This window comes from Denticeps clupeoides, chromosome 17 (assembly GCF_900700375.1).
Source record: "Denticeps clupeoides chromosome 17, fDenClu1.1, whole genome shotgun sequence".
Lineage (NCBI taxonomy): Eukaryota > Metazoa > Chordata > Actinopteri > Clupeiformes > Denticipitidae > Denticeps > Denticeps clupeoides.
Genome location: NC_041723.1, coordinates 17,096,901 through 17,122,399, shown reverse-complemented (window position 1 = coordinate 17,122,399; position 25,499 = coordinate 17,096,901). Strand labels below are relative to the sequence as shown.

Genomic DNA, 25,499 nt, shown 5'->3' with positions numbered 1-25,499 from the left:
CAGCATTACAGCAGAGAGAACACACTCTCGCAAAGAGAGCAAACACACCACCTAGGTACACACACCTTAGGCAAACATGAGCAGCGTTTCTCTTTTGCTCTCACACCTATTGAAACATCAGACTCTTAAAAAAAAATGACTTAATGCAGACACACACAGTACTGAGAGAGACTCCACACTCTGTCCTTCCCTTCCTTCATCTCCCTGGCCACCTCTCTCTCCCTCTCTCTCTCTGTTGTGTCTGTGGAGTGGTATCAGAGTGGATCTGAGGAGATCCCATCATGACCAGTCACACACACATTCACATGCACAATACTGTCTTTACAATCCGTGTCTGTCTGTGTGTGTGTGCCTATAGGCCGATATAGTAGTGATAAAAGAGAACCTGACACAGGGATTCCCGTTCTCTTCTCCATATGTGTGAGTGAGTGTAGGACAGCGGGGACCCTCACTAAAACCCCCTACCTTACATATCAGCAGCAGAGAAGAGGAGCCACAAAATTGAACAACAAAACCACCACATTCATACAATCTCAAACAAATCAAACAAAGCAACATACAGCAATATGAATATTATCAATTGCAGAAATAATTGATACTAAATGAATAATAAAACTTAGGCAAACTGTAAATAATAACAAAACAACAAAGGCAGAACAGCCTTTTATTGGCTGCTCAGTCTCAGTCACACTCAACAGACAACATGAGAACTGGTGTCTACACCACAGACGCTCATGCATACACCACAACTGCGGCTTTCTCTGGATACAAGACGCCACAGTAACTTTCTCTTGAATAATAATGTTTTTTTGCATTGTGTGTGTGAACCCGACCTGGTCTCTACTTTCAGAGCTAAACCGCAGTCCCTAAATCCCTGTCCTCTTGGAAGATGTGCGATCACATTTCAGAAGCTGGTCACAATATGGAGCAGATCAGACCGGAACAGAACTGTCTCCACAGCCTCAACCTAAAATTGTGTGTGTGTGTTTGTGTGGAATACCAGAGTGCTTTACATCACTCCTGCACTGTACTCGGGTTTGTGTTACAGAACAGCTGGTGTGAGAGCAGGTATTACTTACAGGTTATTATTTCTATATTTTCTGTCTTAATGCAGAACAAAAAGCAACACAAAACCAAAGGACAGACAGAGATGGGGGTGGGGGGTGGAAAATGCACCCTGAGGGGGGGATGTGTCCAGACTGGTGGGATGTTACAGAGGGAAGAGTGGGAAGTGCTGAATGCAACAGAACCCAGCAGCTCCCCCGAGGCCAACGTTCATAACTTGATGTTACATGCCAGAGACCTCTGAACTCCCAGACTAAACATACACACACACACACACACTAAGGCACCCGGGCGCTGCTTCATCTGGGCATCATCAGGAACAACGAAAACAACAGGGAGCTGTAGGGAGATCTGACAGTCCACAGCTGGCATTTCAGAGGAGAATGTTCTTTAAATTATACCTGATGTGGAGTTCCTGACAGATTCCAAATGTTCCTACTGGGTAGATGGGATTGTGGGTAGTTCATAGCCATGCCTGCCTTTCTTGGGCAGGGGTGGCCTAGTGGGTAAGGAAGTGGCAGAGGTCGTGTATTGTCACCGTGTCGTTTCTCCATATACAAGTACACAGACAGATGAGATTGTTAAGCTTGTGGGAGTCAGTGTGAAAAAACACACAACACAAAAACATGACAAAGGACATTGTGCACCAACCTATAATATAATGCAGGTTGAGACAAACTAGACAAACCAGACAGACAGGTAGAAGCAATACAATAATATATCAGTGTAAGAGTATACTTAATATATAAAGTGTATAATATGATAATATTCTTTTTTGTAATAATAATTTGAAATGATATGATAATGTGATGAATAATACTGCAGCAGCACAACGTGCGTATCACAGGGTTCAATACTTCAGTTAAAAGTGCTGTTCAGTTTGTTTTGTTCTGTTTGCAGAAAAGTGGCTATGTGTGAGTTCTGTAGATGCTTTAAGGCCTCCGAGGTTGTTGAGCTGATGTGGATGATCCTGGGGGCAGCATGGTATTGAAAGTGAAAGTGATTGTTATTGTCATGCACAGCAAGTACAGCACATGTTGACAAAATGAAATGTGTCCTCTGCATTTTACCATCGCCCGGGGAGCAGTGTGTGGGGACGGTACTTTGCTCAGTGGCACCTTAGTGGCACCTTGGCAGTTAAACTGGCAACCATCCAATTATGGGTCTGCTTCCTTGCTTGCTAGGCCACCACTGTCCCAATAGTTACAGGGACAGTCCCCCTGGAGACACTCAGGGTTAAGTGTCTTCCTCAGGGATTAAACCTGGGTCTCCTGGTTCAGAGGCAAGTGTGTCAATCACTAGGCTACTACCACTCTAATAGTCTGCTACTACTATTGAGGATGGCTGGAGGGTGGAAAGTCCATGTGAGAGGTGTGAGCGGTCCTCCACAATGCTGCAGGCCTTGCAGATGCTACATTTGTGGAATGAATCCAGTAGTATGGAGAGAGGCATCCCTATTATATTCTCAGCTGTCTACACTGAGGAACGTGGTAGCTTTTACAAACTCCACCACTGAACTGTTGATTGGGCAGTACATGAAGTCAACAATGATCTCCTTTGTCTCCTTATCAACATTTAGAGACATATTGTTGTTCTGACACCATGCAAACAACCATTCCACCTCCTCTCTGTACCAAGACTCATCCTCCCTTCCTATCAGTCCCAGCTAGGGTTGCAGGGATTAAACCAGTTTGACTGCTGTGTGAATTAATAGTGGTTGAGACTTCAAGATCACCAAAAAAATCTGAAAAAAAAAACAAATAAGTGCGACTCACATGGACAAAGAGAACCACACACAAAACCCCCCCCCAAATGGATCAGAGACAACTAACAATGGGACTACTCCACCTAGGAAATGCTTGAAGTATCCTGTGTGGGAATATCTCAGGACCGTTTACAGAGCTCACAGAAATCATATTGTGGACACATAACCACAATTTATGGTAGTCTAAAACCGATTTCAGTCTGAACACAGCATGCCATGTGCTTTGCTCTGAAACCTTATATTTTCCGAGGTGCAAGCTCAGCATGTGCCACTTGGCGGCCTTGTATGTTTACAGCATTTGTAGTCTTGTAGCCTTGCACACACCGTAGTAAAGGGAGGTCACCAGGGATCAAGCATAACAGGGAGGTTTATAGAGTGCTAAAGCTGCCAAAATTCACCACTTAAGAGGTGCATTTTCTAAAACAGGGGCATAAAATACGTATTTTTACAATAATTTGTTGTAAAAGATGGCATTCAAACTGCCAGAAGCGTTACAGCATTTTATTGCGTAAGCCATTATTTAGTGTTGTAGGCCACTAAAGTTTGCTTCCTATTTGAACTTGAACTGATTTTTGAACAGTTAACACTCTGTTTGTGCAATTTTTATGTAAAAAAAATTAAAAATCTAAAAAAAAAAAAAAAATCTAAAGAAAAAAATCTAATCTAAGATTTTAGTGAAGATACATGGCTGGGTTCTGAGTTATCATCAGTTTTTACAGATTCATTAGTCCCACCTATCTTGTGTTATCTTACAATGAAGCCATGAAAACCTGTAAGGTTTCCTTGGTAGAACAATGTTTTATATCACTGTTTTATACAGTGTTTAATATTTGTTTTTTATGTTTAATCACTGTTTTATACAGCCATGTGTTCCTTTCTCAGTGCTCATGCATCTTCTGTAAAGAATAAAATGACGTGTACACGACAGTATCTCTGCCTTGACTGTCAACCGTTGGCAGAGCTGGTCTAATGGGACAGGGTGGCTCTGTTGTTCATGAACATGAAGGATGAACAGCGAATCACTGGAGCAGGTGGGATCTATAAACCCCCACTGGATCACTGAAGAGAACACCCACATCCACATCCAAATCATGAATTTAATGAACCTGACTCACCAGCAAAACCAAAGAGGACAAAGTCTAATGATAAATCAGTCAGAATTAGAAAACTTTATTAATCCCGAAGAAAATTATTTTAAAAAAGAAAGAAAAACAAGGGTGGAGGTGGTCAAGGTGTTATTCAGAGTAAAACACCACCATGTACAATTGTTTTGTCCTGTAATGCAACATCAGACATTGTTAATCACTATGGTAGCTAGAAATGGCTGTTAAATGAATAAAACGTCTGCATAAAGAGAAGGCCATTTAAAGGGAATGCTGTGTTCATTAACGGAAAATTTGTCATTATTAATGATCTTTGATTATAAAACTGTTTTGCTATGAGAATTTGACTGCATCACTATTTCAAAATTTGTCAAATTTGTTTAATTTATTTAGCAAAAAAAATTAAATGGTAGTATACAGGATTACAAAACTAAATACTGTTTTGGATAATGAAAATAAATAATGAAAGAAAAAGAATCTATAAAGGTCAGATCACACTTCTCCCTGCATCACTCTGCGTTAAGTCGACAGCTCATTCTCACACTTGAGCAGGATTGCAGATCCTCCTTTGCTCAAGGATAACTATACAACCCCCAACAGGTCAAGTGATGTGCCCCTCCACACACACACAGGCTGCTGGGGTTAAGCGTTGCACTGACATTTGTGACTGACATTTTGCTCCACGTAGAGTTTGGAAAGACAGGCAGACAGTGAAGGAAAGGGAAGGAGAGAGTGAGACATGCTGCCATACCTGTCTGTGTCGGCCTGGCTGGCTCTACTCCCGTGAAGGGTCTGTCGGACCACTGCCATCCCCGTGTCTGGCGACTGCTTCAATACACTCAGCCCCCCATCTGTGGTGTAGCTGTCACCAGACACACATACACAAATAAGACTCGGCTCATTCATTTAGGGGCTCTGTTCTACAGCAGTAAATGGCAAGTTTTTTTTTTCAGTTTTTTTGGTATAAATTAAATATGCATTCATTTATGCATTAAAATGTGGCAAACTGAGATTAAAAATGACATGGGTGAACCTGCAGAGAATCATGGTCAAAAACAGCAAAAACATTTAAATCATGCCAGCAACATTGAAAAAGCTTTTTTTTTATTTGTATTAAATACTGTATAAATTTGACAGGTTGCAGCTGTTTCTTATTTAAACACAAATCCCAGTTTTTCAGTAATTTATACAGGGAGTGTAGAATTATTAGGCAAATGAGTATTTTGTCCACATCATCCTCTTCATGCATGTTGTCTTACTCCAAGCTGTATAGGCTCGAAAGCCTACTACCAATTAAGCTTATTAGGTGATGTGCATCTCTGTAATGAGAAGGGATGTGGTCTAATGACATCAACACCCTATATCAGGTGTGCATAATTATTAGGCAACTTCCTTTCCTTTGGCAAAATGGGTCAAAAGAAGGACTTGACAGGCTCAGAAAAGTCAAAAATAGTGAGATATCTTGCAGAGGGATGCAGCACTCTTAAAATTGCACAGCTTCTGAAGCGTGATCATCGAACAATCAAGCGTTTCATTCAAAATAGTCAACAGGGTCGCAAGAAGCGTGTGGAAAAACCAAGGCACAAAATAACTGCCTATGAGAAAAGTCAAGCGTGCAGCTGCCAAGATGCCACTTGCCACCAGTTTGGCCATATTTCAGAGCTGCAACATCACTGGAGTGCCCAAAAGCACAAGGTGTGCAATACTCAGAGACATGGCCAAGGTAAGAAAGGCTGAAAGACGACCACCACTGAACAAGACACACAAGCTGAAACGTCAAGACTGGGCCAAGAAATATCTCAAGACTGATTTTTCTAAGGTTTTATGGACTGATGAAATGAGAGTGAGTCTTGATGGGCCAGATGGATGGGCCTGTGGCTGGATTGGTAATGTATAATGTGTATTTGTGAATGTGGAGATGTTATATTGGTTTCACTGGTAAAAATAAATAATTGAAATGGGTATATATTTGTTTTTTGTTAAGTTGCCTAATAATTATGCACAGTAATAGTCACCTGCACACACATATATCCCCCTAAAATAGCTAAAAATAAAAACAAACTAAAAACTACTTCCAAAAACATTCAGCTTTGATATTAATAAGTTTTTTGGGTTCATTGAGAACATGGTTGTTGTTGTTGTTGTTAAATAATAAAATTATTCCTCAAAAATACAACTTGCCTAATAATTCTGCACTCCCTGTATAATACAAAGTGCAGACAAGTTAATCACTTTTAGGCTATTTTACTTGGTTGACATGCACTATTATTTGTAATATTTGAAAACATTAATTAGAATAATTAATAACAATTACGTGTAGTGTATTAGTTGTACTGAGGATGCTATGAAAACTGATAATAAGGATGTACATTTTCTCTGGGTTGTAGGCGCAGGGTGTCCTCAGGATTCAGCTGTCAGCAGCTTAAACAAACGTTCTCATTTGCTCTCAGTCAACTTCAGACATTTCTCAATATTGACCCACATACGTTCCTCATTTAAAGCCTCATTGTGATTCTGCTTTCCACATACTGGGCAGGCAACAGCTTAAGAGATTAGAGGTGATTAGAGCATTCCTGCCCCAACACACAGACACACAATAAGGCCTTCTTCTGTACCACAGTAAACCCACATAGGTCCTGTCCTTACCCTGCTCATACGCAGGAGGTCATGTCGGGTTTTAAAGAGGGCCCGCGTGCCGTGGGAAAGGTCAAACTCCTTGTGTAAACTTCAGTCTGGTTCAACAAGATTAATAAAATGCAGTAAAGAGGCATTTTTTACAGTCGCAACACCAGGCACACATGTCACACGGGAAACAGGCTGAATGGGTTCTGCTGATGCAAGAACAGGTTCTAACACCCAACGTTAACACCTGAAGTTATGCAGAGCGTTTTGCCATTAAGAATGCTTCCATGATGGTTTCATGATAATAAATGGGGAACAATATAATGAAGTCAACATTGCACTAATGTACTACAATGTATAAACACAGTAAATAAATATTTTACAATTATATCCGTTTAGTCTATTTTATGATGATTTTAGACAATATTAATAGTTTAACCGTAACTCATAATTTACATTTTTATAAATGGTTGGCTGTAGCATAAAAAGGTTCAGTCAAATTCAATAAATGGCAGTACAATGCTTCTGATGTTCAAAAAAAAAATCCACATACCTTTTGGAAGGAAGCATTGATACTAAAGCCACTTAAAGTACACACAACTTAACTCCGTTTGAGTTAACTGCAGTTTCATTGTGTGCAAACTCCTCCTACTAACTTCATTCTCCATGTATTCCAGTGTGTCTCTGTGTATCAGTGTGTGTGTGCAGGAGGTTCAGTATGAGATCTGAGATGTAACCAACACCTGTGCGAGAGGTTGGGGACGTGCTTCTCGAGTCTGGCCAATGGGCTGGCCTCATCTCCACATATGAATTCTGAGAGCGTGGGCCACAGAGGGACAGACAGACTGTCTGTGTGTGTTTAGCTTTGTGTGCACAAACGATGACACAATAGGGTAGTCTTTATACCCGAGGACCTGTGTCAATAATGACCTGGTAAAGTGGTATGAACCACCCTTCTGCTTAGCATGACATGAAAAACAATCAGAGAGGCTTTAAAAATGTACTTAGTCAATTTCAACAATGTCATCTATTAAACAGAGCTGTGTTTACTCTTTGTGGCCATTGCGACTTCACTGGTGCTGAATAAAAACCAATGCATGTGGTGTTACATGCCAGTAAAGTTTGAATCACTTCAGATATCCTGGAATAGTGAGAGACAGAAAGCAAGGAGAAAGTAGGACAAGCCAAAGACAGACCCATGGACAGGTCCGGTGAGGTGAGGGACAGGAACTAAGCTGATCTGGGCTGGGCATGACTGGATTGGTAAAGGATTTACCCCTCAATATTCTCCTCACCATGAGCCTTGGTGACAATTAAATATAAATGAACCTCCCGGGGAGGCAGGGTTAAATCACACTTTGAATGACAGCTTTCACAGAGGATAAAGTCATTCTGATGTCCAAACGGGGACTGTTCTAGACAGGCATCTCTAGTGACAATCCCTCAGAGGGCAAACTAAAAAATATATACTCCTTTTTACCATAACATTTACCATAGTTGGATGGGTTACATAAAATATATTCAAACTCAACAATAACACATCCCACTATTGCTAATATTAACAAAAGTAAAAAAGGGTTTGCATAGTTGAAAAAGGATTAACAGCATTAACTTTCGCTTTGTGAGCTGCTGGGGTGGAAAGTGAATAATTTAGCTTCGCATCAGTGATTGCATCAGTCCATGAAACTGTTCAGTGCAGAGCTGAATGCTGGGGTGGGGCTTGTGTCTGAGTCCCCCAGTCACTCTTTGCAACAGACAGTAAGGCTGTTATCAGGCCTAAAAAGTTGGGCCTCAGTCTGACCCAACCAGCATCACCTGACAACGGAGGCAGAGATTCGCAAATCAAATTGACGTTTCATTAAAAAAAATTACGTTTAATTAATTAACAACTTTTACCAATCACTGAAACAAATTTACAAGCAGCATATCATTTGGGAAGGATAGGTACTACAGGCTGAAAGTTTGTGTATACTGACCAATCATTTACTACGAGAGCTTGACCCAACCCGACAAAACTGGGCCAAGATTTACAACAGACAGGCTGACAGTGGGGCTTGTGGGATAGAGAAGGAAACATCTTCCCCAATGAGTCCCCCAATGACTGTTCAAATATGGAAAAATTAGATTTGCTTCTTCCTCTAAGCCTCACGCCCATTTTGCTCTTCCCTGCCTACTGAGAAACTTGACACCGGCTCATTTGCATACTAACAGCAATATGATGTTTAGCTGGGGGGAGGGTTAGTGGGGATCTGCTCTAAAACAGAGCACAGCTGGAAAGAGTGAACAAGAGGGGAAACCAGTCGTCTAATTTGTGCCTTATCCAGTACAGCAGCTTTTCCAGCTACTGTAGTAAATCTTGTTCATATTCAATTTGCGGGTAATCTATTATTTTCTTTCTCACATTGTAAATGCTTGATTTAAGGGGGCAGGGCATTTGTTTAAGGGGCGCTGCCCACTCTTGCCCAAGCTTACAGTCGGCGCAGTGTCCATATAAGTCATCAATCTCAAAAATAACATAAATAACACATAAAATTCATACAGACCCAAAAGACAGCTACACATATTTTAAAACACTTCCTGTAAAAAATAATTACAGTCAATTACAGTCCGGGGATTATGTCTGATTGCTGTTCAACCAGCTGAACAGGTTAACTTTACACTGGAAGACAACAAACTAAATGCAAGATTTATGATAAACACACCTTTACTGCCCAAAGCGCAAGTTTCAACAAGTGATGTTGGGCCAGAACATGCAGTGAAATGATGCAAGTTAAGCAGTTTTGTCGTTTAGTAAATGTCTGTACAGAGACAGAGACTTACTCAGAGGCTGATGGGTGATTCCAGGGTCAGATATTTTTAATAGACAGGGTCATGATTAAAGTCAAATTTAAAAAAAAAAAGTTCAAATGAAATATAAAGTAGAATAACGATGTTAATAAACTAAGAAACAACAACCAGAAACAAATGAATCATGAAACAATCTTAACAATCTGATTCTTTGAAGCCCAGTTTAAAACAAGAAATTGAAAGTGAACGTATTGGTACATCAAACTGGTGCATGTGGGAACATAACTAGTAAAAAGGGTGGGGCATGTTCGAAGAATATTTCTGAGGAACAGTACAAAAAAGGAGACACAAGGGGCACATCCAAAGGCCTAGCTCTACTCTTCCTCGTGTGAAAAAACAGAACTACATGCCCCTGAAGCATCTCCAATCTGTCCCAAAAACATCTAGGGTCCCAAGCCACAAATATTTCCCATGACCCCCTGACTCCCAGCATTCTAGCCCAGACAGTGCTACCCGACTGCCCTCGGCTCAAACTGGCAAAAAAAATTTATTAAAACGGTATTATTTCTTTATATCAAAGGTCCAGCATCAATCAATTAAACAGATTGTTTATATACAAGTGATGTGTTAGGGATTCATATATACAGACAATGCTATTTTGAGTTCTCATGCCTACTTTAATCTTGAAGCAGCCAGAAGTTCAGCCAGAAGGTTCATCAGTTCAGTGCTGGTCACGCTGCCAGAAACCACTGCAGTTACAGCTAAATGGTGTTCAGAGTCCAGTCCATGAGACCAAAAGCCTGGCTCGGCTCCCGACGCACGACACAAAGAAGAAGGCAAACTGTAGCGCCTGGGCCGGCGCGGTCATGACAGATTACAGGCTGCTAGTGCAGGGTTAGCCGGTTGCGGCACCAAAGGGAAATTCTCCACTGGGGCGTGGGCAGCCGCGCTAATTAATCACGCCGAACAGCAGAGACAGCATCAGTCGGTGTAAAACACACAACATTTTGACATCCGATGAACAGCCAAAAAGCCTTCGAGATGGAGGGCTGTAAACCAAATTACTTTTACTGGTTTCCAACAAGGTCTTGCTGCTTGGGTTGAAAAACAAGTCTTTTTCTGATTCTTTTTTTTTTATTCTTGTCCTGTGGTTATTCAATAAAAATATCTGCATAAATGTGGGGAGGCCCATCCTCAGCAATAATTCCAGTGGAATGTTGTTTTCATTAATGTAAGTCAGTCACTTAAAAAAATCATTGATTATAAGAAAACACTTTGCTTACCTGCAAACAGTTGTACTTTTTAAATTAAATAGATGATTAGATGAATCCGCAAATGTGGGTTTCACTACCTCATTATCTGTCTTCAGTGACTATTTCTTATTCATTTTTGTTTCAAGGAATTGCTACATGGTGATGGGGCAGCTCACTGAGAGACCTGGCTGCCACAGAAGTGGACCAAAAAGTTAGGGTGGTAGTAGCCTAGTGGGTAACACACTCACCTATGAACCAGAAGACCCGGGTTCAAATCCCACTTACTACCATTGTGTACCTGAGATAGACACTTAACCCTAAGTGGCTCCAGGGGGGACTGTCCCTGTAACTACTGATTGTAAGTCGCTCTGGATAAGGGTGTCTGATAAATGCTGTAAATGTAAAACATGTTCACATGTGCGTATTCTGCCTGTAGCCTGTACTTTCTCATGTAGCATTTTCTCATCACTTTGCACCAGCCCATAATTTTATCAAACATTGGCCAGGGACAGTGGTGGCCTAGCGGGAAAGGAAAGTGGACCTGTAATCCGTAGTTTGCCGGTTTGAATCCCGAACCGCCAAGGTGTCCCTGAGAAAAGTACCACCCCCAAACACTGCTCCCGAGAGCCTTTCATGGCTGATGGGAACACAGAGAACACATTTCTTTACTTTACTTTACTTTATTTTGCTGACACTTTTATCCAAAGCGACTTACAGGAGAAAGGCACATTTTGTTGTGTCACCGTGTGCTGCAGTGTTTGACAAATCACTTCACTATCACTAATTTAGATTGTAAATAATGCACATGTCTGTGATTATTTATTTATCATATATATTTCATTGTTGCTGTAATTACAGAAGTTACTTGAGAAACGACGCCACCTTGAGGACACTGCAGGAACAAAACTCAACCAATGCAGAAGGATGGAATTTTAATCACACATTCAGCTTAAGAAATAATCAGGAATGATAAGTAGAGGGAAAATGTGATGCAGGGAGGTAATGAGAAGCTCATGCCCAGGTTTTCTGCAGAAGGAAGCAGGAACAAATCCATGTTCTAAACTTTCCTAGATAATGGACTGATGAAAGAAAGTCCAGATGAAGCTGATCTCCTGTAGGTGTCAGGTATTGGCCTTGTTTTACTGGTACTGGTGCTGAATATGGAGAACAGTTGAAAAACCTCTTCAGAACATTTAGGTTTCATGGCCAAGGTGCAAGAATTTCTTTTAAAAAAGATTCACACTCATTAGCTTTATACCAATGAACTGTGATCTTTGCAGAGGGGGCTGGTCCTTCCTGATTCATTTACATTTACAGCATTTATCAGACGCCCTTATCCAGAGCGACTTACAATCAGTAGTTACAGGGTCAGTCATGCTGGAGACACTCAGGGTTAAGTGTCTGGCTTGGGGACACAATGGTAGAAACTGGGATTTGAACCTGGGTCCTCAGGTTCATATGTGAGCATGTTACCCACCAGGCTACTTCCAACCAATCACACACAAGTTTCACACAAGATACTTCCATTCCAGAGCTTCCCAAACACATCCTTAGTGGTTACTGGTTAAAGACACAGCTGGGACACATCTCAACATGCTTTGTTAAATTGTTGAATTGCCTGAAAGGGGGATCTGTCCTTACTCTGAGTAAAATAGTAAATTATATCTTTCTGTAGTTTTGTTACATTTGTTTCAGTTTCTTAGTTTGTCAATCACTGAACAAACGAGGTATCATAATAAATATTTATTCAAACTCAACTATATCCATATATATTTATATATAGTGTGAATATACTCACTAATTTAGATTTTTGACTCAAAAAGTTTTTCAAAAGGCATCACATGGATCAAGCTAATCAGCTTTTACAGTTATTCTTAACTGATAATTGGCTTAAAAATATATATGACCATGTCGCCTCTAAAAATATGCATAATATTTCAATATTACTACAAAAAAAGTCCTGAATTTGTGCAATAACCCTGTGCAAATTAAATTCTATTTCTCTATTTCTTCTATTTAAAAAATCTATGGATAATTTTGGTCAGGGTGCCAGAATACTTTTTCGTTAGCACTTAGTAAAAACCTGTGCAACTCAGTTGTGTTGGTTTACATTTAATAAATTTAAATAAAGCTGAACGTTCAACTGTTTGTAATTATCATAATGGCTTGGTGTATAATTTGTTTATAACATTCTAGTCCACCAACACATGTGAAAGCTTTAATTAAGTTGTTTGAAGTGTTTTTTTTTTTTTTACAAATAGTAGAATGATGGGAGCTGCAATGAGTAGACTGATGGGAGCTGCAATGAGTGGACTGATGCGAAAAAAACTGACTCATAATTGACTAGCAGTAAACAAGATGTAGCATCTGACTTCTAGTGTAAAAGTGTAAAAAAAAAAGTGTAAAAAAGTGTAAAAGTGTAATCTCTTGATTAAATATCTGTGGCTATTTGCCGTCTTACCCGCTGGTGTTAGTGCCGTTGTCAGTCTTGTTAATGGCTTTACTCAGCAAGTCACCATCACTCATGTATCCAGTTGTCTCTCCCTCCAAAGCCATGTCAGTCAGGTGGAGCATACTGTTGGCAGTTGTAGTCTGGCGGTGAAGGTGGCAGCGGCTGGGCACGAAGCGGTTAGAGCCTCCGCCTGCCCGTTGTGTAAACCCATCTCTCCCAGAGGAGGGCGCATCTCCCGCCTGCAATCGTGGGCTGGCAGAGCCTTGTCGCCATGGCAACATTGAAGTGGACCGTGCCACCACGTTGTCCCTCCCGCTGACCTCTGTGGTTATGCTGCTGTCGAAGGTCGTCTCCAGGGTGCTAAGTAAGTGGTGAAGGAGGGGGCATCAGACAGTGGTCCCCGCAAATGTGGCAGACACTAAAAACAACCCCCGCTGGCACAGCCAGACATGGGCAACTCTGAGCTGGGCACAGGCTGTCAATCAAACTCTAAAGACACTCATCGGGGGAGTCATGAGCTAAAAGGCCTCCATACAAATCGCTGTCTCCATCTCACACACATCCGCACAAAAGTCTCACAAAGAAACACACTCATTATAACATAATTCACACGCACAGAACTTCTTATCCCATGAAAATCCTACTGATTACAAAGTGCAATTTTTTTCTTGGTCCACCAGAAGGAGACACGCATATGAAAGGAAAGTCTGTAATGTCTTCCTGTGGTGGAGGTCTTTGAGATTTTGGTATCACATATGACCGATATTGTATTATGGGGTTAAGTACCTCTATACAACAAGATCTTGCTATGCCTAAACAACCATCTACACAAAACAGACACAGCTGAGGCTGTCAACAGGGTTCAAGTAAAACTATTTACGACAAGACATGTTCCACACTAAACTTACACAGGTCACATCCACTCCATATCATTCCAGTCCCCACAAAGAAATAGTAACAAAGCAAAAGGTTCACACTCTTGATTTCTCTCATCCACCTTAAGCTGGACAATGGGGACGATTTTCATCAGTCCTATGGTGACAACTTGATGGCTGCTTTTCCTTCACTCGTGTTAATGATCATCTCATGAAGCTGCTCACGGTTATGGAAGTAACCTTTGACTGATTCAGGACCCTCAACAAAGACAAGACCCACCTGTGGGTGCTGATCTGCGTCCCGCGCAGACTGGTCATGGTCTCCTCCAAGTTCTGCCGCAGATCTGCTATGTTCCGCACGGTCCGCAGACGCCTGACCTCCGGGTCCTCACCTGAGACGGCCACAGGGAGAGGGAGAGAACAAGCTGGAGGTTTCTACAGGCGTGTCACAACACACAGCAAGCCCTCAGAAAAATGCAACAGCACCTCCACACCTCACCTCCAGCAGGCACAGGACCAGCAGCCAATGGGAGTGAGCAGCACTGGTGCTAATTAGCAATCTATATGAGGTCAGGCTATGTCGGGTGGGAGTGGCTGTGTCTTCTCCTGTCACCCCAACGACCATCCACAAATCTTTCTGGTTTTCTCCACACCCACCCTCCTTCCCCCTCTCCCTCTCCCTCTCTGAAAAGCACAGCGCTGGAGGAGAGGCGGGATTTAGTGGATTGAATTTGGTTTGGCAGATCCCAGCGTGTGTTTGGGAGTTTTAGATGGTTACACACACACCGACCCGACAATGAGAGCAGGCAGAGGATGCCTCAGTACTGTGATGCGAAAAGTTGAGAAATGAATTAGAAGTCACTTTAATGATAATAGAACATAGACTTGGTCACCAATAGAGCATCAATTAACTATGCAAATTAACACAGAGTGAATAATGAAGGAAGAGGAATAACGATAGTAAAAAAGACAGAATCCAATGACAATTACAATGAAGAGCAAACAAGAACAGAGAAAATAAAGGGAAGAGAGCAAAAGGCAGAAGTTAAAAATGGAAAAAGAAGATAAAGAAAAGAAAAGACAGAGTGTTGAAAGAAGCAAGCACCATCCTTATAGAAAGAGTGGGAGAGAGCAGAGGAAAGTGAGAGGGAGAAAGGGGAAAAACATTCCAGACAGGCTGTCGGAGCACAAACAAGCTCTTTCAGTGCCCAAAGCTGCCCTTTACGACAGCAACAGCACTAAATCCCCTCCAGCAGCCACCAACAAGACCCTTAAAGCCCAACCTCTCCACTCACAGCACCGTTTTCATGTTTCATCCAGCGGGCAGGTGGGGAATTATGGCACAGAAACCTCAAAAAGTGTCATCACACAACTACACACGGACGGGGTAGTGGTGGCCTAGTGGTAAGGAAGCGGCCCCATAATCAGAAGGTTGCCTGTTTGAATCCCCAACCGCCAAGATGCCACCTTGCAAAGCACCGTCCCCACACACTGCTCCCCGGGCGCCTTTCATGGCTGCCCACTGCTCACCAAGGGTGATGAGTTGTGTCGCCATGTGCAGTGCTTGCTGTGCTTCACAATGACAATCACTTTCACTTCACTTCACTTCAAATTACACCCACCTAAATCAGTAAAACCATGGTGAACTCAGAGGGTACTGACATCAGAGAATACTGTCAGCAATTATGTTGTGCTTCACTAACACGGACTGAACGGATTACATTTTTTATAGGTCTTTAAAACATTTTCTTTCTGTGCATTGATTCAGAATCTTATGCTCATGCTAAAATGATTATTAATGATTATCTCACTTTTGTGCAAACACTCCCAGGCCAACACCACCAGACCCACATACACAAAAAAAGTAATCTGTAATCTGTACAAAGACCCATAATAACATACAGAAGCGCACACACACACACACAGTCCATCTTACTCTCACATTCCTTCGGCATGTCCTGCATGGTCAGTAGGAACTGCTCATTGATGTGGGTGATGCCACCCATGACGCTGGGTAAAGCCACCTGGATACCTCCCTGCCGGGTGCCAACCCCCATCTTGCTTTTACAACTCCACTTGAAACCTTGACTAGAAGTCAAGAACACCCAATTCCCTTCTGAAGTGCTCTATGAAGTGCGGCTATGGCTGGGCCTTGTCTGCCCAAACCACTTCTGTATGTCTGTAGCCCCCAGACTGGGCCGAGTAAGTTTGTAAGTTTGCTCTTGGTTCTACCAGGCTTGGCTGCCTCCTTTCCAGCCTGTCCTCTCTTCCGCTGTGTTTCCCTCTATATCTTCAATGTCTCATTTCAGTCAGTTACAGTCTATTTGGAAAGGAGAAAGGAGCACATCTCCTCAAGAAATATGTTTGCCTTTCAGTGTGCCGCCATGGAAAAAGGAGTGAAAAAGCAAAAGACACAGAGAGAGAGATGGAAAGGGAGCGGGGAAAATTAGACACACCTACCCCTGTCGAGAGAGTTTTTCACAACACACAGAGCACTGACAGTCTACAAAATGGGAACTGTCCAACCAAAACCCAAGCCAGTCACACACAAACACACACACTTTTGTGAGTATTTGGCAACTCTCATCCACAGCCTTTAACATGCATATGAGCCTTTTTCTCCGCCATTCAACCTGGTCCTATTTGGGAGCTATTACCCCCTCTCTCTCTCTTTCTATCCTCCTCTGTCTCTTTACCTTGACTGCAGAGAACCTCAATTGCCAACAGGACCTCAGTGAATGCCAAAATGTCAGCTAGAAACAGACTGGTCAAGCTGTGATGTAAATATTGTGGTTATTTAGAATTGGAAACATGCAGCCATCAAATAAAATAATATTACCTGTGATTTCATCCAAAGAGAGCTTGCTAAAATTGTGTATTTCTTGATGTCCTTCCACAGACTCTTCAAGAACTTCTGTTTTGTCAAGGTCTATATGGGATCTAAAACAAAAGAATATGGCAACAGTGCATGAAGGATGTCCATTAGGACATTAGTCTAAAATGTGTCTCCCTCCGACCCTTACCTGAACCTGAAGGGGGCGACAGTGGCTGTGTTTGGATGGCTGTAGTGCTGTTGAGGATGAGGTAGCTGGACACTGACAGTGTTGCTGGCAGGACACTTTTGTGTATTGCCATGACTGGCCAGCAGGAGACCTGCTCTTTCATTGCTGTGGATTGTGAAGGAGGAGGAGGCCAGACTAGGGTTGGTGATGTCTACCTGGCTTTTGTGGACCGACAGAGTTGGCTTGGAACTGTGTCCTTTATCCCCATCTCTGACAGCAGGGGGCGTTGCTGGGATTTTACCTGACCCCATAGCCTTAATACTGGGTTTGGGAATGCCACTATGGCCTGTAGAGGAAACATCTTTTTTAGCATGAACGGTCCCCTTTGTACCTTTGGGTACGGAATTGCTCTTCTTGGCCTCTAGAGACGGAGCTCCAAGATCTAAACTCATTTCTTCCCTGAGGTGCAGCTTTTCTCGGGCAGATGCATGAATAGGTGGTCCTTCATGGCCTTTGTCTTTGTCCTTCACTGTGATCTTGGATTTCTCCTTGTCCTTCTCACTGGCCCTTGGAGAACTCTTTTTGGGCATAAGAGCTCGACCAAGGGTGCGCTGGGCGATGCCTTTCAGGGCATGTTTAGGACTGCTGCTGGGAGTTTTTTTGGCTCCGTCCTCCACTAGTTCTTCCTCCAGATTAACCAGCTCTGTCTCGACAATTGTTTCATCACCCTCATTTTGAGGCCCTCCAGTTACTTTGCTGGACCCTTTACTATTAAAGAGCTTGAGTTTCTCCATCATGGACTTCTGAGCAATGACCTTAGGAGGCACCTCCAAGGTGGTGGGGTTACAAGTCGGCTTGACTGACAACACCGTGTAGGTGGCACTGTGTTTGCCACTCAGGGACTTACTTCGCCAGGGCTTCGAGCTCCTACTGCTGGGCTGAGGAACACTTCTGCTGTCTGACATGATTGGAGATGTTGTACTACATCTGTCTGAGAAAGAATAAGACCAAATGAAAAGTGAGATTACGTAATTATAATTACCTAATAAATACATAAAATTGAACTATTACTTGTTTTCATTGTCCTTGTATATTTTTTTATTCACCAAAAAAACTCTTACAACAACGGTGCAGCATCTACCGAAATCCCCTCTACAGTGACATCTCTAACAACAAGACATGGCTGGAGAAGAATGACATGTTTAACTCACAGTGGAGGGGAACTAAATTCCAAACAGGGGGGTTACAGCGCCACTTACCAGGATTTGGGACAGAGTGATTCAGTTTTTGAGAAAAGCAATGTAGTGTGGATGGGGCCTTAGAACCAGGGCCTTCTTCAGGCCATGAGGAGGTTATGTGCAAGGAAGACAATAGTTTAGGGTTAGGAAACGCCTTTAGTTTTGTGTGTGGGGGGAGCATGGAGCCCAAAATGCCTTCTTTCAAAGGCACAAAATTGGTTGCAGCACCACTGTCTAGAACATCTGATTCACATAAATTATTGGTGAGCTACAACGGTATACAAGTACACAGAGAGATGAGATTGCAAAGCTCTGGAGATTCACAGAGTGCAAAAAGACATAGTGCAAATGGAATAACACACAACACAAAAAACATGACAAAGGACATTGTGGACCAACCCATAAAATAGTGCAGGTCGAGACAAACTAGACAAACCAGGCAAACAAGTAGCAGCAATGACAGTATATCAGTTTGTGGATGTATTTAGTATTTAGTGTCTGTGGTATATGAACTTTGAGCAGTACGGTGCTCTCTAGTGGAGGAGGCACTAACGGACTGTTTCTTATCATGTGTTTTTTTCTCCAGAGTTTTCATGGGACAGACAGAGAAACCCTGCCATTCACCCTGAGCTAGTAGAGCTATTTTGCATATATGTTCATTTGACAGTTGGACGCTTAAAGTTGAAAAAACTCCAACTGAAAACTGAAAATTCAAACGTATGCTTGTGGGGTTTGTGTATGTATGTGTATGTTTGCACTCGTGTGCGTGTTTAGAGAGTGGTCAGCCCAGCACTGTGCAAACCTGTCCTCACACAACTGCCTGCCCTCTCACACAACAAATAGCCACTGTCCCAAGCCACTGTCCCAAAATCTGCTGATGCACTTGCAGTCACGTGTAGCTGAAAATGCACTATTGAGGCTTTATATTTGTCAAACCGTGTCAAAAAATGTTGTTTCTAGAGTATTCTGTACTTAGGTTAAAGTAGAGAGACACAAGGTAAACTTTTACTTCATTTTAAGTATAAGTCCTCACTATAAAATACCGTGTTAAATGAAAGTACAAAACTAGTTGCATTCAAGGGTATACTTATGTACCAAAAGCAAATGTACAGTGATTCATTATGGTTCTAATGTTCTATTATTAACTTTGAAAGTAAGCCCTTGCTTATTCAACTAATTTTAATTGATTACGTCTACTGCGTTTGTCTCTACTAACAGCAAAATATTTAGACATATAACTGCATTAGATGTAATTAGAAGTGTTGGTCAGTGTTAGAAGCAGTGATCATCACACAGTGAGTCGAGGAAAACGCTCACCACTTCAGAAGAAGACAAGAGATCTCTGACAGCCCTGAACCATTCAGACTCAGTCAACAATTATTCAGTAACTCCATCATGAACCTGAATGTAACTATTTTACAACCCCTCTCAGAACCCTGTAACAGGCAGCTCTCTCGTAACCTACCTCCATCACTCTTTGATTCAGCGTCCCTCAAGCCTCTCCTCATTATGCACAGAGTATGCACTAGTTAGATCTGCATGACACTACACACCCAGTCACTGCACACTATTTTCTTATTTTTTGCTCTTTTTGTTCTGGGGAAACAAAGATTCTACATTCTACATACCTCTAGTATAATCTATTGATGTTCCTCAAAACTGCAGCTGGGTAGAATCCACAGCCTCAAAACAGACACAACACAAATGTGTGCATCTGGAAACCCATAGCCTTGTTTTATTTTGGACACCATATTTAGTCTTGTTATTATTCATCAACAATATTACATGATATATCATCACATGACCAGCATTTATGTCTCATCTCAATCATGTCAAAAAGGTTCATTGACAAAGATATTTTGTCATACATTTTCGTTGACAAAAAACAACACCATGCTATATTCAGAAGAAAAGAAATCTGAGAAATAAACAAAAAACAGATACATTAACCAAAATGTCTGCTGCCATGGCTACAGGAGAGGGGTCATTTTCTCCTTGCCTGAGTATGGACCTCTAGTATGAAACTCTAGAGTTCCACAAGATCACAGCCCGAATGAAAAGAGGCTGAGACTGTGCTATGATACTCGTTCAATCTTGCCCTGTCAAGCACTCCTGGCCTCACAGGGTTAAATGTGCCTCCCACACACACACACACACACACACACAACAATAACTGATCATTTATAATTTACAGCACATGTTAAATTCCTACATTGAGACTGTGGGAGTTGTTGCACAGTTTGACCTGTGGATGGCAGAGTTGTTTCTTGGTAGGGTTTCTGTCCTTCCGCAAAACGACGGAAGAAAGAAAAAAGCAAACTTTTTGTAATAACATTTCTTGAATGAAGACAATTTATATCTAAAGGACACTGGTGCGAACATTTTTAATGACTGGAACTTCACATTTTTTGAGATTAACACAGACCCGTAATTGGAAGGTTGCTGCTTCGAATCCCACAAAGGTGCCACTGAGCACAGCAACACCGCTCCCCAAGCACCTTTCATGGCTGCTCACTGCTCACTAAGGTGATGGGTTAAATACAGAGGACACATTTAATTGTGTGCACTGTGTGCTGTGCTTGCTGTGGATCATAATGACAATCACTTCACTTTCACTTTTTTTCCCCGTCCCAAAAGAGAGAGTAATGGCAGCGATACGTCACATTGCCATGAGTGCTGGACACAGTAACCAGAGGCTACAGGCTGCAGTTTGCTACTGTCCCACCCAAATTCAACAGGATAATGAACTCATACACCCATGGAGGGTTTGCTGGCATCCACCAGGACCAGTTACTGAGCAAAAGTGCTATAAGGTTGCTGCCACCCAAGGTGACTCAGGACGACATTTACTTGACCCCAAAAGGGGGGTCTCGATGAACTTGCCCTATCCTGGACCTGCGTAGCCTGAAGGCACATATGAGGAAGTTCTGAATGCTGATGCACTCATGCACCCTAGTGATTGGTTCTTGTAAATTTAAAATATGTTTGTTTCCACATCCCGATATGTCCTTCCCATGTTTGCATGTTTTCATCAGGACGGACAATATGACCACAGTCACTCATACACGGTCAACATACACAAGCTAGCATATAGACTGATCGTGTAGAGCAGCCGTCACTCCCATGAGTTGTGCATTGTCACAGTGTAAACTTTTTTTTACTCTCGAGTCTCTCCATGACCGAGAAGCATGTGGGGAGGTCTTTCACCGCTTAGGGCTGTCAGCCACCCGTGGGGCTACATGCACCGTCCACAAGTTGGATGGCGATATCATGACCACTATTTTTGTGGCATTTTTGTTGTGTGGTAGTTGTTGATATAAATGTTAAGTTCCACTCATAACCTTGGAGGTGCAAGGTCAGATATGTACAAAAACTCTGTGAACAACATTATACTTTTCATTTGTAACATAAATGCAACAAATCACTGAGGTCTGGCAAACTGTCCAGCTGAGAGATGAGATGTCACACTGTAACTGTAACTATGTCCCCAACTACACCTCTTAACTCACCTCTGTTACGGCCTGCAGGACTCAGGGACGGCTTAGACTTGTCAAAGTGGTTGAAGCTTTGGCTGCGACGGCTGCTGGAGCCTCGAGGGGTGGGTTCGCCACACGAGACCCTCACACTGGGGCCTGGGAGTCTGGGAGAGGAAAGAATTATCATAAACCTTTGATATTTCACCTAAACCTTCTATATTTGTTAATAATAATGTCTGTGTTTCCCAAAGGAAGGCAGCTGACATGGAGCTATTCTGTTGTTTAAACATTCAACCTAATAAGAACCTATTACAATTCAACATTCCCAGATTTGCCATTTTTCTCCTGCAAGGAAGCCTTGTACACTTTTCTGCTGGTGATGGAGGTAAATTCATCAGGGCTGCCACACCAGCAGAGGTCGCAAACGCAAGCCTTTGGAACAGAAAGAGGCCTGCTTCGGGAACTAAAGGATGAAAGGGTATGGTCACATGCAGAGTGAAGGACTGAGGAGTTTTTCAAAAGGCTTTTGAAAGGAGAGATCGAAAGGGAGGTGTGAAGCAGAGAATGGAGCTGACCTAGAGCTCTTTTTCTGAGCAACAGAGAGCTTGAATGCCTTGTGAGCCGTGGCCTTGGATGGATGACTGTGTAGTAAAGAGCCAGAGGGAAGCGAGAGAAAAAGTGAATGGAAAAGAGAGATTTTAATACTCATACCCAGTGAATTTAAGACAAACAGAATGACAACATGATGCATTAATAATTAATTTATTCATATTAAACACATTTGTTTGCTTCCTGTGTGGGTCAGGAATTGAAATTCATCCTAGTGGGTGAAAATCTCTACATTAAGATGAAAATGAACAGTGAAGGATTTTTTTTTTGTGAGGGTCATAATTAATGTGCATGGTCCCTTACAACCCATTATTTGTGCACTTCCATAGTGTTTACCTGGACAGCATGTCGGCTTGAGTTTTTGCTGGCGGTGTGGCAGAGTTCTGGAGGCCGTGAATGGGGCAGACAACACCATGAGGGGGCTGCAGAGCAGACGGAGGGGACTGCCGGACAGGGCTGCTCCTCTGCTGGGCTTCCTTTTGTGCGTGCTGCTGCTTGTAGCGCGACAGGCTGAAGAACAGGCCGAGGATGGCCTTCAGATTCCCATCACGGATCTCTGCGTGTGAGCAAAACACATGCAAGTACGAGGAGGATAAGCTTGACAGCACAATGGCGCAGCGGTGGCCTAGCGGGTAAGGAAGCGGACTTGTAAGGGTTGCGGGATCAAATCCCAAACCGCCACTGAGACCCACTTGATAAAGGGTACCGTCCCCACACACTGCTCCCCAGGCGCCTGTCATGGCTGCCCACTTCTCACCAAGGGTGATGGGTTAAATGCATAGTACACATTTCATTTGTGCATCATGTGCTGTGCTGCAGCATATCACAATGACAAAAACAATCACTCTCACAGTCACAATAAAACACGGATGATAAAATAACCTCAAAATGGCAGGTTTGTACTGGACATGCCCGAATTTGGAAAAACTCTGGAGGGAGGTTTTTAAAACCTTGTCGTACATACTGAAATGCAACCTTGAACCAGACCCTCTGATCACTCCTTTTGGTATCACTGAAGAGGAAGATAAGCGTCTAACTCCAGCTAAACAGTGTTTGTTATCTTTTGCGACACTCCAGGTCAGGCATTCTCTTTTATTCAAGTGGAAGGATTCCACGTCACCCACTCATGCCCAGTAGCCATATTATGTCCTGTTTGTCCCTGGAGAAGATTCACTACTCAATCCGTTATTCGGACTTAGACCTTTATAAGGGGGTGTTTACATTACATGTTTACCCTGTTATATCCCTGTTCAAAATCAAAAAAAATATTGGTGAACTAAAAAATATGGCAGGTTTGTCTGCCCTCTAAAAGAAATGAAATAATGAAGTACAAAGGGAAAAAAAGAAATAGCACAAACCCTTGAGACTAAATGAAACAGATTCAATCAGACAAGTACATGAAATTCTTAAAATGTTTGGTTTAGACAAATAAAATTTTACCACCAAACCACCTCCAACCTACAGCCAGTTCTGTCACTTGACTCACCTTCAGCGCAGAGACCCTTGATGTTCACCCCTTTGGCTGCCAGGAAACTGAGACAGGTATCAATGTTCTCAATCTGTAAGGGAAGCAACAGACACTCAGCATACAATACAAGATTTTGCAAGCTTTTTGGTGATTGTTGCAACAACTTTTGGGGGAAATAATGCAGACTGTGTTGCTTCAGATTTTTTGTAATGAAAAATAGTGTGACAGAGAAGTATTTTCTTCACTTTGTGTTATAATTCTATTACAAACAGAAGGTGGTCTATACATTTGGTAGTAGTGTATGGTTAAACAAAAAAATGAAGACCTTTGACTGGCCTTCTCCAAATGTCCACTCTTGGGCTGTGAAAAGTGAACATGGCATCACTTGTGGGGTGCTTGACTAATGAAAGTTTAAGTGGGGTATAGTGGACACAGATGCTACTCCACTGGGTACTGTGCCTTAAAGCAGTTTCCTGTGATATCACTAATGAGTTAAAATATTACATTTTAAAATATAATATAACCTATGTGAAGAACATAGTGTTCCTCCATACATTTTTGCACATAGAGCATTTCTACTTGGAAGTCATGCATTAGCTGGTGGAATGAACTACCCTTTAGCCTTAGGGCAGTGGTGGCCTAGCGGTTAAGGAAGCGGCCCTTTAATCAGAAGGTTGCAGGTTCGATTCCCGATCCGCCAAGGTGCCACTGAGGTGCCACTGAGCAAAGCACCGTCCCCACACACTGCTCCCCGGGCGCTTGTCATGGCTGCCCACTGCTCACTCAGGGTGATGGGTTAAATGCAGAGGACAAATTTCACTGTGTGCATTGTGTGCTGTGCTGCTGTGTATCACATGTGACAATCACTTGACAATTAACAATTAACTCGAGGTCAGAACAGCACAGTTGCTGAGTATTTTCAAATGGCAGCTTAAGACCTTCCTCTTTAGAGTAACTTTCTTACAGTCTGACTTAAGTACAAAAAACTACAACCGACTGAAAATTATTGTATTCATAGTTGGGGGTCCTTGTGAACCAGAACTGATTACTTCATTGATGGTAACATGAAAGCACGTTGTAAGTCGCTCTGGATGAGGGTGTCTGTCAAATGCCACAAACGTAATGTAAATACATTAAGTGCCATATTACCTACCATTTGCAGGCGACTTTTTGGGTATCCATTGATATCCTTAACCTTCTCATTAGCTGGAAGAAGAAAAGACAACAATTGACCACCATGTTCTTCCAAACCCTTCTGACTTTAAACACACCATCAGCTTTCATAACAATGAAAAAGGTCTATGAAATCCCACCCACATGTAGATAGCACCGGTACTGCCGGTATGTTTTACTGACGCCCAGTTTAGCTCCCTCTGTTATTCAATTCCCATCCATTCATTAGAGTTAAAAATACAGGAACAGCGGGAGATAATTGCAGGTTTTTACTACTGAACCTCTCCCTCAACCCAGAGCTTAAGGGTAACATGCAGAATGCAGAATATGTTGAATTTTTCAAAGAAATATTATACCAATTGTTTATTATATTTCTTTGTCATTAAATACACATTATTTTTCTCTTGCAAATTGAGTTGGCCTTGAATAACAGCATGAAGATCAGAGGGTTTCCTTTATTACTATAAGTAGAGTGTTGATTATTCTAGCCATGTGAAATATTATGCCAACTATGCCAGAAAAGTCTTCCTGGAAAAAAATGTATACTTTTACAATAAGCACTTTACAATGGCAATCACAGTCATGATAAAACAGGATGTATATTGTTTTAT

At 42.2% G+C, this 25,499-nt stretch overlaps 1 protein-coding gene across 5 annotated transcripts in view; it reads right to left on the bottom strand.

Annotated features, from left to right (window-relative positions):
* The window catches only part of LOC114766573 (neuron navigator 2-like), an 84,240-nt gene that overhangs the window by 35,626 nt on the left and 23,115 nt on the right, over nucleotides 1–25,499 (bottom strand). For 4 of the 5 annotated variants that reach the window (XM_028957445.1, XM_028957446.1, XM_028957450.1 and 1 more), the window contains exons 4-13: nucleotides 24,869–24,921; nucleotides 23,734–23,806; nucleotides 22,584–22,803; nucleotides 22,214–22,279; nucleotides 21,672–21,802; nucleotides 16,946–17,915; nucleotides 16,762–16,862; nucleotides 14,203–14,314; nucleotides 13,057–13,407; nucleotides 4,685–4,795 (exon numbers count right to left, since the gene is read on the bottom strand). In XM_028957445.1, coding sequence (XP_028813278.1) covers nucleotides 4,685–4,795; nucleotides 13,057–13,407; nucleotides 14,203–14,314; nucleotides 16,762–16,862; nucleotides 16,946–17,915; nucleotides 21,672–21,802; nucleotides 22,214–22,279; nucleotides 22,584–22,803; nucleotides 23,734–23,806; nucleotides 24,869–24,921 — 2,188 coding nt within the window. The remainder of the gene's footprint in view (nucleotides 1–4,684; nucleotides 4,796–13,056; nucleotides 13,408–14,202; nucleotides 14,315–16,761; nucleotides 16,863–16,945; nucleotides 17,916–21,671; nucleotides 21,803–22,213; nucleotides 22,280–22,583; nucleotides 22,804–23,733; nucleotides 23,807–24,868; nucleotides 24,922–25,499) is intronic. The other variant, XM_028957449.1, reaches the window with a different exon arrangement.